Here is a 15,258-nt window from a genome sequence, read left to right as displayed (position 1 = left end):
GTTTCTCTCCTGCCAGCAGGTGAAGGACCAGGCTGCTGTAGGCAAAGGTGCTCCCTGTGCCCCTGGAGAGGAGTTGGCTGCTGCTGGGCATCACCAGTGCTGCTCTGCAGCCCAACCTGCATCCTGCTCACTCAGTTGCTTCAGCAGATGTGCATGATTAATGGATTATTTACCTTTTGCTGCCTGATTATTATTTTTCTGCCTCTAACCTTTCCACTTTTACAAATATATTTTGACTTTGAAATTCTGGGGATTCCGCTTATAACCTTTATGGTTAATGGTGAAGTAGCTATTATTAGACTGTTTTCCCCTTCTTTCTAATTCTGGAGTTTAATGATATTTTTCCTTCTGCCTTTTAGTACAGGTGCAGTAATTAAATGGCATTAAATCTGTTTCATGATCATTAAGTAGGCTCGTTATTGTCCTTTTTGTATATACTTTAAAATTGTAAATAAGTCACCTTTCTAATGAGTCTGCTTGGTGTAATTTTGCCATATCATTGAGCTAGTGACCTCACAGTTGTCCAAAATCATGTTGTGAGTCAGATACAGACCCTGTCCCTTCCCAGCCACCAGCACAGAGAGGTCAGAGTGACAAGAGGACCACTGTGTTTGAGAGTGCAGCCCAAGACTTGCACGTGAGATGAGCCAAGGGCAAGAGGGGAGACAAAGAGGGGAGAGATTTCACTTAGCTCTTAGCACCACTATTCCCAATGCCCCAGGGGCATATGTGGTTGCTTTCAGCCAGGAAGGTAGTCCTAAAAGCTGAGGGAATTTTATTTTTCCTTTGCCTTGCCTTGCCTTGCCTTCCCTTTCCCTTTCCCTTTCCCTTTCCCTTTCCCTTTTCCTCCCTTTCCCTCCCTTTCCTTCTTTTCTTTTCCTTTTCTTTTCTTTTATTTTCTTTTTCTTTTATTTTATTTTCTTTTCCTTTTTCTTTTCTTTTCTTTTCTTTTCTTTTCTCTTTTCTTTTCTTTTCTTTTCTTTTCTTTTCTCTTTTCTTTTCTTTTCTTTTATTTTCTTTTTTCTTTTCTCTTTTCTTTTCTTTTTTCTTTTCTTTTCTTTTCTTTTCTTTTCTTTTCTTTTCTTTTCTTTTCTTTTCTTTTCTTTTCTTTTCTTTTCTTTTCTTTTCCCCCCCTTTCTTTTCTTTCTTTCTCTTTTCTTCTTTCTTTCTTTCTTTCTTTCTCTTCTCTCTTCTCTTCTCCTCTTCTCTTTCTTTCTTCTCTTTTCTTTTCCCCCCCCCCCCCCCCCCCCCCCCCCCCCCCCCCCCCCCTCTCCTCTCCTCTCCCTCTCTTCTCTTCTCTTCTCTTCTCTTCTCTTCTCTTCTCTTCTCTTCTCATCTCTTCTCTTCTCTTCTCTTCTCTTCTCTTCTCTTCTCTTCTCTTCTCTTCTCTTCTCTTCTCTTCTCTTAATCCTTTCCTTTCCTTTCCTTTCCTTTCCTTTCCTTTCCTTTCCTTTCCTTTCCTTTCCTTTCCTTTCCTTTCCTTTCCTTTCCTTTCCTTTCCTTCCCTTCCCTTCCCTTCCCTTCCCTTCCCTTCCCTTCCCTTCCCTTCCCTTCCCTTCCCTTCCCTTCCCTTCCCTTTTTTTTTTTCTTTTTTCTTTTTTTTCTTTTCTTTTTTCTTTTCTTTCTTTTCTTTTCTTTTCTTTTCTTTTCTTTTCTTTTCTTTTCTTTTCTTTTCTTTTCTTTTCTTTTCTTTTTTCTTTTCTTTCCTTTTCTTTTCTCTTGCTCTGTTGTGGCTGTTTTTCTGTTTTCTCTCTGGAAAAAACCACAGCCTGAATTGTGCTGAACCTTAAATAATAAATGTAAGTACTTAAAGCACTGATGCTATTCAGGTACAAGTTTGTTTTTAAACTCCAGCTTGAAAGCTCAGGGCACTTGGAAGAGACGCCTGACATTTTCTGTGGGCGTCATGTTTTTTCAGATTTTCTAAAGTGCTATTGATGGGAGAATTTAGTGTGACCTTTTTTTAAAACACTATTTAGGAGGTGAAACACTAGATGTATTGATGCAGTGTGCATAATTTCAGAAAGGGTGAATTAATCAGCTTTAGGTGTTGGCTGTGCAGGAATGCAACATGCATGATTACAGACCACACACTTTAAAATTTGGTATGGGAGACAGCAAATGGAATAGAAATGTCTCAAAGGTGACTAGGAGCAAGGCGCAGGGAGGAAGAAGAGGGGATTCTTGGTAGCATAACTCCACAGTGTTAGAGCTCTTTTCCAGCTAAGGCTGGAAATTTATTCTACATGATTACATGAGAGAAAAAATGTGCTCGTCCTTTGGGGCACATACTCAGGTTTTAAATTTTTCTGGTAAGAATCCACACAGAGTGACAAGCATGACCTGAATAAACATTGCCTCTGTGTGGTACTTACCTCCTTATGCCATGAACGATAAAGCTGCCAGTCGTTCCTAGATGGTGTGGATTTGTTTGGTGACCTTCACTGAGGCCAGGTTAGGTAATTTGATGGAGGAAACAGCTCAGGTGCAAGAGTAGTTTTCTGGGGCATCACCAAAGCAGGCTGAATGCTGTAAGTCAATCTTCCTTTTTTTATAAGATTGTTATTTTTCTGCGGCAGGGTGTGTGGGACTGAAGTTGATACCCATCTTTAGTGCATCTCTTTGTCACTGCACTGTAGGGAGACCAGTGTAGGTATTGTACAGGTCTCCTGTGGGGTGCCCAGCCTCCCACATGCTGCTGGGCCTGGCTGGCTCAAAGCAAACCTCCATCAGAAAAGGCTGAGTGAAGGACAGCCTTGGAACCAGCAGGTTTTGCTGCACAGCTCAGTGCAGGAGCTGCTTCTGTCTCCTCACAACATCTGCAGGGGGCAAAATTATACTGGAGAGCACTGGTTATACTGGCACAGACTGGTTATACTGGTGAGGACTCACAGTTGTACTGGTGCTGCCTACTTTCTTTACATTGTGGTTATATCACCTACCAGAAAGCACAGTCAGCAAGGGACAGTTTTAGTACCACCACTATCACTTCACAGGTAAGGCATTTCAGTACTCAAGGAGAAATGAGGTAATTTTCTACCTTGGGTGCAGTTATCTTCCCCTTAAATGTTACAAAGAACAGGGAAAAAAGCTCTCTGTATGTCAGAGCATTCCCAGTGCTCTGACTGCAGGAGGACAGTGGTGTAAAACTACGACAGGTAATGATGCATAAAATAAGCATATCAAATCTGCTAGGTTTTTCATTATTTTCATTGCTGGGACTAACTGAACAAGGTGTTTTATGAGTTTTCTGTATGGGATGGGTCTGACCCCATGTTGCAGGTAGCACACAACACTTAGATGCTGCATTATGGCAGCACTGAAGTATCTAGATAAGACATGATGAATAAATATGGATAGGGCTTATCTTTTCCTCCACATCCCCCAGCTTACCCCCACCAGAGATGCTTGTTATTCATTGTATGATGCAAGTCCACAGGTAGCAGGGCTGTCCCCTTGGCTTCCTCAGACCTCTGCAGAGCTGGATAGATCATGGCAGGACTTCCTATAAATGCCTTCAGACTCCTTTTGGTGTTAAAACAGTAAGTGGATCTATTAGATATTGTTTCCATAGTAAAATCATTAAAGACAACATTTCACCACAGAGACTTCATTAAAGTAGTGGGTGTATAAAAACATTTCAACACAAAAATATATTGCTACCAAGTTAAGAGATCATGAATTGTTGTGTTAGAGCACAGCTTTGCTTTTATTTAATGCAATGCTGTTTAATAAAGTCAGGAATCTCTGTTTATTTTTACTTCATTCTTATCTTCTAGCATTTTACTAGAGCTTAATATCAAACTGCACAGAGTTGGTACAAGACTGGAGGTGAAAAGTCATCAAACTCAGGCAGATGGAGCCCTCCAGACAGAGCCCAGCCTGCTCTACCCCAAAAGCCACACAGCTCTGCAGCCAGGAAAGCATAGAAGAACAAGGTGTGGCCAAGTAAGGGAAGGTGGCCAGGGACCGACAGAAGCCTGGGACAGAGCAGACAGGCAGCCCCTGAGAGCTGGAGCAGAGTGACTCGTTCCCAAGAAGGAAGGTGAGAAGGGGCTGGGTGGAGGGAGCTCTGCAATTTAGGAAGTCATTCAAATTTGTTCTGCATTGACAGAAGTCAAAACCTGACCTGATGCGACACAAGGTGGAGAATTTTCTCACAAACCTCTAAAACTTTCTGCCTACTCAAATACAGAGCTTCTTCCATTTAAAAATTGTTCTAGCTCATGATTTCACAAGGCCTGGCTTTTGCATTCAGAGCCCTCTTGGTGCTTTTAAGAGCACTTGCTTGAAAAAAGGCCCTGTCAGGTCTTCTTTTGGCTGCCTTCGATTCTTGTCACGGCATGACTTCAATAAAGAAAATCTTTCCCTTTTCCCTTCCAAAGGGAGGAAAGTTATCAGCACAAGTGATTATTTGTATGAAACACTACATACACTTGTGATTTGATATCAGGCCAATGGGAAAACCAAAACCAAAAGGGTATTGAGACATTGATAATTAACAGCAGCTTAACAAGAGACTCCTCCCTCCTCTGGGACTCAGATTTCTTTGGTTTGTAGTTTTTAGTTTTGACCATCTGTCTGGTTTTGGATGGGACAGAGTTAATTTTGTTCACAGTGGCTGGTATGGGGCTGTGTTTTGGATTTGTGCTGAACACAGGGTTGATAATATAGAGATGTTTTTATTATTGCTGAGCAGGGCTTACCAGGGCTGGATGGGGCTTGGCTGCTGGCTGGGGTTAAATCATGATACCAGCACAGTTGTATGGCCATGTATTACAGAATGAGCAACTGCAAGGAGAAGTACTCCTGACATGCTAACTGGAGTATCTGGAGGGGATCTACTGAGTGGCTGCTATCCAGAACAAGAGATTTCAAGCAGGTTTTGAAGCAGGAACACTAAAACGTCTGCTTGACAAATCAGTGTGTCACAAAAGGCCACAGAGATGCTTTGAAATGAGATGTGACAAGTTAAAACCTAAAGATGGATCAAAAAAAGTACAGAAATGAAAACCTCCTTTCACTTTGCAAATATAAATCCCCAGTGAACGACATCTTTTTAAAAAGCAGATACAAATCCATCCTGTGCTCCTCCCTGCCCATCTTCAACTGCTTGTGATTCAAGTGGAAAACCCCCAACATCTGTCAAACTCTGGGAGCTTTCTGGCATGACACTGCAGAGTAACCTTGTATGTTAGAGGGACTAAAGGGATTGAAGCATCTTCGCATGCTCTCTGTGACTTTCAAACAGCTATAAAGAACTTGCATATTATTTGAATATACTTCTCCAGGTTAGAGAGGCACCAAGTGCATAATCTTGCTAGTTTTTAGAAATTCCTTGCTTATTTAATCTTTCTGCAATATTTGGGAAAAAATCAGCAAAAACCCAACAAAAACCCAAACTACAGAACAAACCAAACCATTTATTCAAAACAAACATACCTTTTAGCCTTTTACCTTTCTTTACCAGAGAATATCTTAGATGTTTGAGCAATATATTCCTCTGGCAAAATGACAAGAGGACAACTGGACCCTTCCCAATCTGGTTTCAAGCTTGTCAGCACCTGTCGAAAACAAGACAAGTAGCCTGACACAGGATGACCCTGTATCATGTTGGGCTTGGACAACACCATCTCTAAAGAACCTAGCCAGCCTAGATTTTTCTAGGATTTTAGCATGCATTGGCATGGTCAGGCCCCACTCAATGCAAATACCATGTTGACAAGGTGGTTATAGGACAATATCTTCAGGGGGTTATTGGCAATTATAGGCATTGGTAATGATGTTCATGACTTCTATTGGATTTTTAGGCACTATAATCAGCCTTGTTATCTACTGAAAACCTGCCATGTGTTCAGCCATCAGCTGGCAGCCCTGGCCTCTTTGACCCTTTGCTGTCCTGCAGCTACAGTTGCAATGAACTGGACCTTTGGGACTCATTTCTGCCTAGACTCAGCTATACTCTATTGATTATTTGTCTCAGAAGGAGTTGCCATCTGCATGATTAGCATGGACCATTTTCTAACCACTGTCTAGAGGCAAAACTAGCTGAAATCCCACTGTGCTGGAGTCACAAATGGATTTTGGGCTTTTTTTAATGCTTTCTGCATTACCTTTCCTCCACTGGATGGATGGATGGATGGATGGATGGGTGGGTGGATGGATGGATGGAGAAATGCAAATCAGGGCTCTCCAGGGTGCATTTCCTGCTGGCTGAGCTAATAAAGTCATGCTTGTTATGTTAGTTTTTCATTCCTTTCAGCACCATGCTGCACTCCAACACTTATATCCCAAACACCCTCTGTAAGAGCATCCTAAGCACCAACCAATGTTCCCACAACCTTTGCTTCAGACAGAGGAACAAATTTCACCTGAGGGCTGTAGAAACCTTGTAAAGTGTCCAGAGACCTGAACTTCAAAACAAGAGCCCTTCCCTGTAGCTGCCACTGAGTTGGACTTTTGGCCTGCAGGATCCCCAGCTGTGCTGTGCACACAACCTGTCCTGAGCACCCAGGAGATGCCTGCAGCATTGCCAGTGCCAGCACTGCCTGGCAGAGTGGGGCTGGAGAGCAGCTGAATTAGGTCACACCTGCATGTCCCTAAACACTGCTCTTCTGCACTTCTTTGTATTCCTCTCTCACTCCCCTTGGAGATCACACCGGTGCCTCAGCTTACCACAGACTCTTTCCCATCCCTTACCACTCTTCTTCTTCTTTCCTGGGTTTTCCTTATCAGCAGGTCCCACAGTGATGGCACTGGCCCCTCTTGCTGAAGCTGGATCCTTTGGCCCTGATGCCAGGGCCATTAGTCCTGAACAGTGAGGAGGAAGATGAGGAACACCACTGCCTTCTGCAGAATATGTAAGCACCAGCTGCACTTCCACATGTCAGGGATCTGACCCCTCTGTCAGTCACACTGATGAATCCTCTATTTACCACTAGCGAATATTTTCACTTCACTCGGCCATTCACATTCCCAGGTTCATATAGCTATGAATCCATGACAAACATAATTAAAAGGGGTTTTTTTATTAAAAATCAACATATTTATACATTTGTACATTCCACATACTGCTGTGTATGTTCACCAATATAACCACTATGTCCAAAAGCCTAAACAGTACAGACTTCCATCTGAACAAATTTACTGCAGGGGAACTTCAGTTTTGCAATCAATCAGACATTATAGAATGTTATTAACTTCTTTTCTTCTTTTCCCTTAAAAAGTAGCAGCACATTTAATTACCAGTGTTCACAAGGCATAAGCCCCAAAGTGTTGTACAGCAAGAGAAAAATTAATTAGCAAATATAGGCAATAGGAAGAGAGCTCACAATGAAAATGTATTAGTTGCTGCCTGTTATGAACAGCAGGATGTTAATAAAACACTTAGAGCCATGCTGAATAGAGACTGCAGCAAACTGGGAAGAGTTATAAAATAAAAAATTACTTCTTGATAGAATTGTGTAAAACAAAATATTTTAATGTTGTTCAGGACAGGAGTCCTGCAAAGAACAGATGTTGTTATAAAAACTCAGCAGTCAGGATAATGCTTGTGTGGTTAAACATGTAATAAAGTTCTCAGAAAACATACACACACTCCATTCCTACCACCACATTTCCACAGCTCACATTAGCAAAGTTTCACATGGTTGATGTAATAATGACATTTTACTGAAGACAGATGTGCTCAGGAGTCCCCCAGATCTCTCAAGGTTCACACCCATGTCAATTAAATGGTAGAAGAGTGACATTAATCAGGTAACAAAGGCATTAATCAGGTAACAAAATTTCTGGAGAAACTGGTTTTGACAATATTACAAACATACTGATTTTAATGTGACAAATTATTCTCTTAAATAGAAGAAATGAATTATTTCTCATAAATGTACAGCTGTGAATCTTATTTCAAGCAGAGTGCCAGATTCTGAGCAATTTTTTCTCATCAGGATTTTTCCTCTTTTGACTTAAAGAAGGAAAAACTGCATGTGATGACATATATGCATCACAGGTTAATTTTTATGTGTGGAAGCGTGGAGATATGGAAGTGTAAAAGAAGGTTTAACAAGTGCTTTTTGTATGTACCATCAGCTGTAGCAGGGGATGGCTAAAAAAAGTCAGAGCTGCAGTATTTCCATAACTGGAGGCTACATGTTAGACAAATGTGCCTTGGTATCTGCAGAGGCATCAGTGTGAGAGACTAATCTCATTTATTATGTCCTGAGTCACAGCGACAGTGTCACATTAAAAAAAAAATCTGCACTTCTGTTTCAGTTTTCACACATACAAAGTTGGATGAGACTCATTGGAAAAAGTGAGAGAGATGAATTACAATTAATTTAGCAACAACTAAATTAAGAAGAAATATTCTGGCAGAATCTCCATTCTCCAAGGGCAGTTCTAAGCACCACATTGCCTAACTGGAGATGAAAAGATTGCATCAAGGTCCCAGAAAGCATTTAATTTCCAAACTAGAAGAATGGTCAGAGAAATATTCCTCTTTCCTGCCTCTTCTTCACAGTTAATGACCAAATCTGGTTCCTTCCCTGTTCATTCCCTCTGTGCTGCAGCAGCCATAGCAGAACTTACCACAGTAGCAACACTGGCCCAGGATTTCAGGTCCATAAACCAAGAATGATCAAACTGACAGTGCCAAAACAAAAGGAAGGAACTCAGGTTCCCCAGAATGAAGCTCTTACCCAAAGGGTGTTGCAGTTATCCCACCTAAGGAAATCTGAATGCAGACCTTTCATAAATTTCCTGGTGACAAAGCACAGAACACCACACACCACTGTGATGTGAGCTGACATCTCCTCTGGTCAAGAATTATCCCAGTTGCTCATGTGCTGGACACACATGGGAAGAGCATTTTTCACCTGCCGCTCCCTGCTGAGCTCTTGCTCTTCCTCAGCCTCACATTGGTTTTCTTTGCTTCTTCCTTTACCTACCATGGGATTTCCATATTAATTTGTTCAAATGAGTTCTAGTGTAAAACTTAACAAAGCAACAGATAACAGTGTATGAATCCAATATCAATTTTTCCAGTCTATAGTTAGGGGGGACTGGGTTTAAAAGAATTAGATGCTCCCAACTTAAATATTAATCACACTTTTGATTGCAAAAATGCTTCCTGGCATTATTCTGATTTCTGTATTTGTTCTGGTATGTACAATTATTGTTTTTGCTGTGTTTTTGCCAAAGTACACATCTGAAAAAAAGATATTGACTATTAATAAAGAATTGTTTAATCTTTTATAAACATACCTTTTCATGCAATAGCAACTGAGAACTTTCCTGAGGTCTGGAATGATATGATCTTTATTCCATTGCAACAGTAGTTCACCATTACCAAGTGGTTAGAATTAGTTTAAATCATGGAGAGGGGTCTTTTTTTTCAGTACCTCCTAACTAAATAGAAAGAAAGAGCACACTGAGGGTGCTGGCAGCAAAAGTATTTCTTATTAAGTATTTCTTATGGAATGCATGCCAGTGTACACAAAAGGTTTATAGGGTCTTTGTAAAAATCACTTCCACTCTTATCAGCAAGTATTTTCAGGACAGGGGACTACACATTTTTCTATATCATCACTGCCAGTTGCATACAGAATGTTCAAAACCCATGACTACAAGACAGAGAATCTGATTATACCAGTGCCACAGCAGAATCACTCATGCCAGAATTGAGTCAGAAATGCCCATACTTTACTTCTTTCTAAGTGCCTCCCACTAAATGTGGCTTACACATCTTAGCACAAAGAACTACAAAATTCCTTACTCAGCCTTTTAAAAAATAAAATTCAACACAACAGTTATGTTTGCCTAATTTAAGATCAGGAAGGAGAAAGATTCCAAGGTCTTTTGCTTTAAAGCAAAGTACTCCCCACCTCGAGTACAGCTCTGGGACCCACAATACAAGAAAGATGTTGAGCTGTTGGAACAAGTCGAGAGTAAGGCCACAATGATGATTACAGGGCTGGAGCACCTCTCCTATGCACACAGGCTGAGAGAGCTGGGGCTTTTTAGCCTGGAGAGAAGGCTCTGGGAAGACCTTATAGCACCTTCCACCTGAAGGGAGCCAGCAGAGGAGCTGGAGGGGAACTTTGTACAGATGCATGTACTGATAGAGCAAAGGGGAATGGCCTTAAGCTGAAGGAGGGCAGGTTTAGATGAGGTATTAGGAAGAAATTCTTTACTGTGAGGGTGGTGAGGCACAGGCATAGGTTGCTCAGAGAACTTGTGGACACCCCATCCCTGGCAGTGTTCAAGGCCAGGCTGGATGAGACTTTGAACAACCTGGTCTAGTGGAAGGTGTCCCTGCCGATGGCAGGGTGGTTGGAATAGATGATCTTTAAGGTCTCTTTCACCCCAAAGCATTGTGTGTTTCCATGAGAAAGAGAAAGGTATCTTTTTCTCCTGGATGAAGTCTGGTTGCTCCTTCTTTGAGTCAGCTCTATAATCCTAAGCCAGCCCTTCTGTACCAGGAGGCTGCATCAGGACAACATTCTGAGGCACATGGTGTGATTTTTGGGATGTCCTGTGGGGGGCCAAAAGCTGGACTCCATGATCCTGATGCATCCCTTTCAGCTTATTCTGTGATTCTAGAAAGGACCATGCAGACACTCCATTTTGCTGAAAGCCTCCACTGACTTGGAATTCTGAAACAGGGAGCAGCCATACTAACTCAACTGCATGCTGGTCAGTAAGCCTGGCATTTATTAGAGCTTTACAGAATTAATAGAAATGCTTTCACTTTGAAATACTTTTATTTAAAGTTGCCATTTTTTAACCTCTCTTGGGGGGAAGCTGATTCTTTTAAATCAACTGCTTTAAAATGGTTAAATAACAATGTGAATATATGAGGGCAGTTAAGTAAGGGGGTTGTGTTATTTGAAAAGCTTCAGTTTACAGAATATTTAGTAGAATATAACAAACCCAGTACCCCTGTAGTGCACTTTTGTAGATTTCTTACAATTTTATACCTTCTTTCTGTGGTTTTGATTGCACAAAGTTATCCATAAGCACTAAAACCTATTTTTGTGGAGTTCCAACCTGCCTAAGTTACGTTATAGCAAACACTTAGCACATAATCTGTACACTTATGTATCAGCTACATCTTAATCCTCCAAAGAAATGCTAGAATGATAAGATCAATTTATTCAACTGTATGTACAGCATATTTGCATATTAATAAATAAATCAATATTAAAGTTAAGGTCTCTTCCCCCATATAAAAGTGACTGCAGTCTGACCAGACAATCTCTTTTTTTTTCTTCCAAGCTCACCTGTGTGATTGAGGATATTGGTTTCCACTCAGTATGTTACAGTAACTCCAGGAGCAGAAACCTAACAGAGCAGTGCTTACACTTAAATTCCATATAGCAGGTGGATGGGAGGGAGGTACTAAAAAGTGCATCAAAAGCCAACATTTTGTAGAGCAAAAAAAATGAAGTTCATAATGTGATCCTGGGGAAGAGAATCCAGCCCAAAAGAAGACATGCTGCAGCAAACACTATAATCAATGCACATTTCTGTCTTCATAGTAAGCTGCATGATGCCAATCTTGTCCTATCACTCTTCAAGAATTCCAACTCCAATAGATGCCATCTTCCCCTCCACAAATTTATCAACACCACAGTCAGTGCAAAGTGACAATTCTTAAAATAACTGTTTGCCTTCACTCCGTAACATTTGTCCTCACTGTGAAGAAAATGCTCCTTTTCTCTTAGGTGTTTATTCCTATACACAGAAGAGCCCATATTTGCACCTCTCCATGTCTGGTAGTGAATTTTCTATCTACATTCATTAGAAATCAAAAAGATAAGTAGCAGTATTTAATATTTACTGGAAGTCTTCCCATTAACCCAAAAACTAGCTGTCCATCTTGATTTATACTTAAAGTAGCTGCACTTCTTTCTTTCCAACCCACATTCAATGGGGTATAAGTCATGGGAACTGTGGGAATATTTCAAGTCTGATTGCTGGAGCTGGGAGAGTGCTGAGTCACATTGGAATTGAGATGTCTGTTTGCAGCACAGTGCGTGTGGGCCACACTCCCATTAGGGTATCTTACAAACACAGGCTCGCAGAAAGGACTTTGGCACACCTGACACACCTTTTTGTCTGAAAGAAGAACTGGGGCTCCTCTTTGTTTAACCTAAAGAGAGGGGAAAAAAATCCAAATGTGAATCTAACAAGAAAGAAAGGGAAATGATAAAGCATAATTGCAATTGTACCAAATGGATAAAACAAAAACAATTTTAAGAAGCTGCTGTGAGCTCTAAGCAACACTGCCCTAGCTAGGAATAGCAGAAAGCTTCACAACTGAATTTACCATTAACAAAATCTACTAACAGGCTTCAATTAATACTAATTGTTGGATAATTTTTAACAAATTTTGACAGGTGACACTGTAAAAAAAAATGAATTGGAAATTTTGACACTTCCTCCTAGTGAAAGAAATGCTAACTCACAGTTGTTAAAGTTTCTGCAAAAACGTTTTTAATCTGCAAATCCCAGACTCACTTCAATTCAGCCCAGAAACTCACCAAGGTTATTCCTATTTCAAGGGCCCCACCTTCCCTTTTGTTTTACAGAGAAAATGTACAATTAATCTTGAATCTAGTAATCATGGCAAAAAAAACTCTAATAAATGCCAAAGACATGAAGACAGTTTTTGTACTAATTCTTCAAACTTCTTTTGACTACTGTATATCAAAGGACTCAACTATACAGCATCAAAGTGCTTTTATTTAAAAATACCCCAACAACCTACCTTCTCATACTTGTAGATTAAGTTTTCAGCTTGTGCTAACCCAAGTGCCACCTGAGTCATTCTTTTTGTGTGAATGCTTTGCCTCATTGCTCCAGCCAGGAAGGGAGAGAGGAGCTGCACTGACCAACTGTCAGGCACCACCTGCAAAACCAGGCCTGCATCAAATTCCGCAGCATGGTTATTCAAGAGATCCACAGCAGCCATGACGAGTGCACAGTCCGAAGTGCCTGGAGTTAAATACACTGACAGCAGCATGTGGAAAAGCCTCTGTCTGTACTGCACGTCTCTGTTCTCAGAGTTCCATATACAGTATTCCTCAGCAGCATGGAAGTCCTTTAACTCATGGACAAGGATATGCAAAGCCTTCTCATGCTCTTCAAGCTTCCCGTATAAAATTGCACTTTCCATATGAAGGTCTGTGCCCTGGATTTTGTCTGTTAAATGAGAAACAAGGCAAAATTCATTCAGTGGAGTAGAAAACTGCTCCCCCTCCCAGTCAGTGCAACTATAGAGAAGGCAGATTCTTGTAAGTACAGGAATGCCCAGATGTAAGGAAACACGTATTTAACAAAAGAGCACCACAAAATATGGGACAAAGGGACTAAAAATAGGTGATAAACCACTGTCACAGACATCTTTTAAATTCTAGCAAACACTGCCACCATGTATAATAACAAACTGTAAGATGAAGTTACAATATTTTTAACCTCTGGTTCTCCCAATGTTATGGGAGGTCACAGAATAAAGTCCACAAAAGACAATAAAAATCGAATAATACTTCCCTTTAACAAAAGAGAACTACAAGCCCTCAATACAGTTTAAAGTTTAAGTGTCAGCAACAGGCAGATAGAGTGGCCAGTTCATCTGGTATGTCAAAATAAAGTAGAAAATAATGTAATTGCTGTAAAGTTGATGAGGATTTGGCATAGGCCTATGAAAAATGCATAGAAATACAATGTTTTTCTCACCAAAATGTTTTGGTTATCAGGGAGAAACACACTAGCTTGCATTGATCTCACTTTCATGTAATGTAAGAATTGTCATGTAAGAAATCCTTTATTTTGGAGTGCATGGAGAGAATAATCCATTTTGTAACTCTGGCCCTGAAAAATTCGTGTAAAAACTAACTAAAGGATGACAAAGGAAAAGAGTTTCAATGACTGTGCTATAGCTGCACATTATCCATCATAAAATATTTTGCTGCCTGGAGAGGCAAGGAAACATTGAACATTGGTAGATTACTTTAGTTGCCACTCAGCTATTTTTATTTCCACGTACACTGGATTTTTTTTCCAATGAATTTCAAAAAATCATTTCACATCTTTCAGTTCAGTAAGTCACTTCCCTTTCATCCACTATTCCATCCTTCCTTTCATTCTTCAGCCATAATCCTCCATACCAGAGAGGATTTATACACTTGGCTTGCTTAATTGCACTGTATGTTTGCATTCTAGTGGATGAAACATTAAAAATTAACCATTATAAGCACTGACCAAGGAAAAGATTTAGCTCAACTATTGCTTGCCTTATACCAACAGTAAGATGTATGTTGCACTTTTCACTTAAAAAGATGCTTATACTTTTATTTAATATAAACCCCAAAGTGAACTTCAGGGTTATGAATAATAAACAAGTCCTTGGCAATTAGATTCCTCAAAGTTTCACCTCCCTTCACTAGAAACAGTCTGCTTTAAAAATAAACTTGTAGGTTTTTCGTTTGCAAAAGGTTGTCACAAGTTACGTGATCATCATTAAAAAGAAGGTGACTTCTAAGAAAATTGTATGCAGGTATTTGCTCTGGCCAGTTGGCTCTCTGTCTCTGGTGCAGTGGCAAACATACCATTGGAGCTATGGAGATCAGGACAACACCAACAGATTTGCTTTCTAAATTAACGTGTCGGCTAGAAATAAAGCCTATCAAACAAAGACACACAAAAACCTCAGATCTTTTAGTTTTCTATCCTTGCAAGGATAGAAAAGGATTATTTTGTTTCCAGCTAGAAATAACATACATCATTTATAACACACAACATGCAACCTACCCAAAATAAAGCGAATTCTGTAAAGATCAGATTTCTGAAGCAGACTGCGCAGTTTCAATAGCAGTTCAGTTGTTTCTGTACAATTATCTGTGGTCACAGATTTTAGCTGAAGTATTGCCTCCAAGTACAAGACAGCTAGATGAGTATGGTACTTTTCTTTCTACAGATGAATAGAACAATGTTAGCTCAGTTTACAAAGACAACCTCATCAACCCAGCAGCAACAGTAATAAATATTTAATTATTTGCATAGAAATATGTTTTAACTTATTTAATTTGAATTAATCACGAAGTTTTCTGTCCATGCAGACAGACAACTTAATTCAGGAAAACCACACAAAAAACATTGTAAACACAGGATTCCTCATCCTCAGGTATGTTCTTTGAAATTTTTGATTTCTGCAATAAAATCTGACCAAGCCACTCGAGGTGGACAAGCATTCTGAAG

The 15,258-nt window shown here is 40.2% G+C and overlaps 1 protein-coding gene across 3 annotated transcripts in view; it reads right to left on the bottom strand.

The window, feature by feature from the left end:
• Positions 1-7,012: 7,012 nt before the first annotated feature.
• TGFBRAP1 (transforming growth factor beta receptor associated protein 1) overlaps positions 7,013-15,258 on the bottom strand; it is a 36,488-nt gene continuing 28,242 nt past the window's right edge. For all 3 annotated transcript variants that reach the window (XM_085054079.1, XM_085054089.1, XM_085054096.1), the window contains exons 10-12: positions 14,812-14,971; positions 12,770-13,203; positions 7,013-12,151 (exon numbers count right to left, since the gene is read on the bottom strand). In XM_085054079.1, coding sequence (XP_084910205.1) covers positions 11,963-12,151; positions 12,770-13,203; positions 14,812-14,971 — 783 coding nt within the window. In that variant the 3' untranslated portion in view covers positions 7,013-11,962. The remainder of the gene's footprint in view (positions 12,152-12,769; positions 13,204-14,811; positions 14,972-15,258) is intronic.

Source organism: Lichenostomus cassidix, chromosome 1 (genome assembly GCF_008360975.1).
Source record: "Lichenostomus cassidix isolate B80296 chromosome 1, HeHo_3.0, whole genome shotgun sequence".
Classification (NCBI taxonomy): Eukaryota; Metazoa; Chordata; class Aves; order Passeriformes; family Meliphagidae; genus Lichenostomus; species Lichenostomus cassidix.
This window is presented reverse-complemented; position numbering and strand designations above follow the sequence as displayed.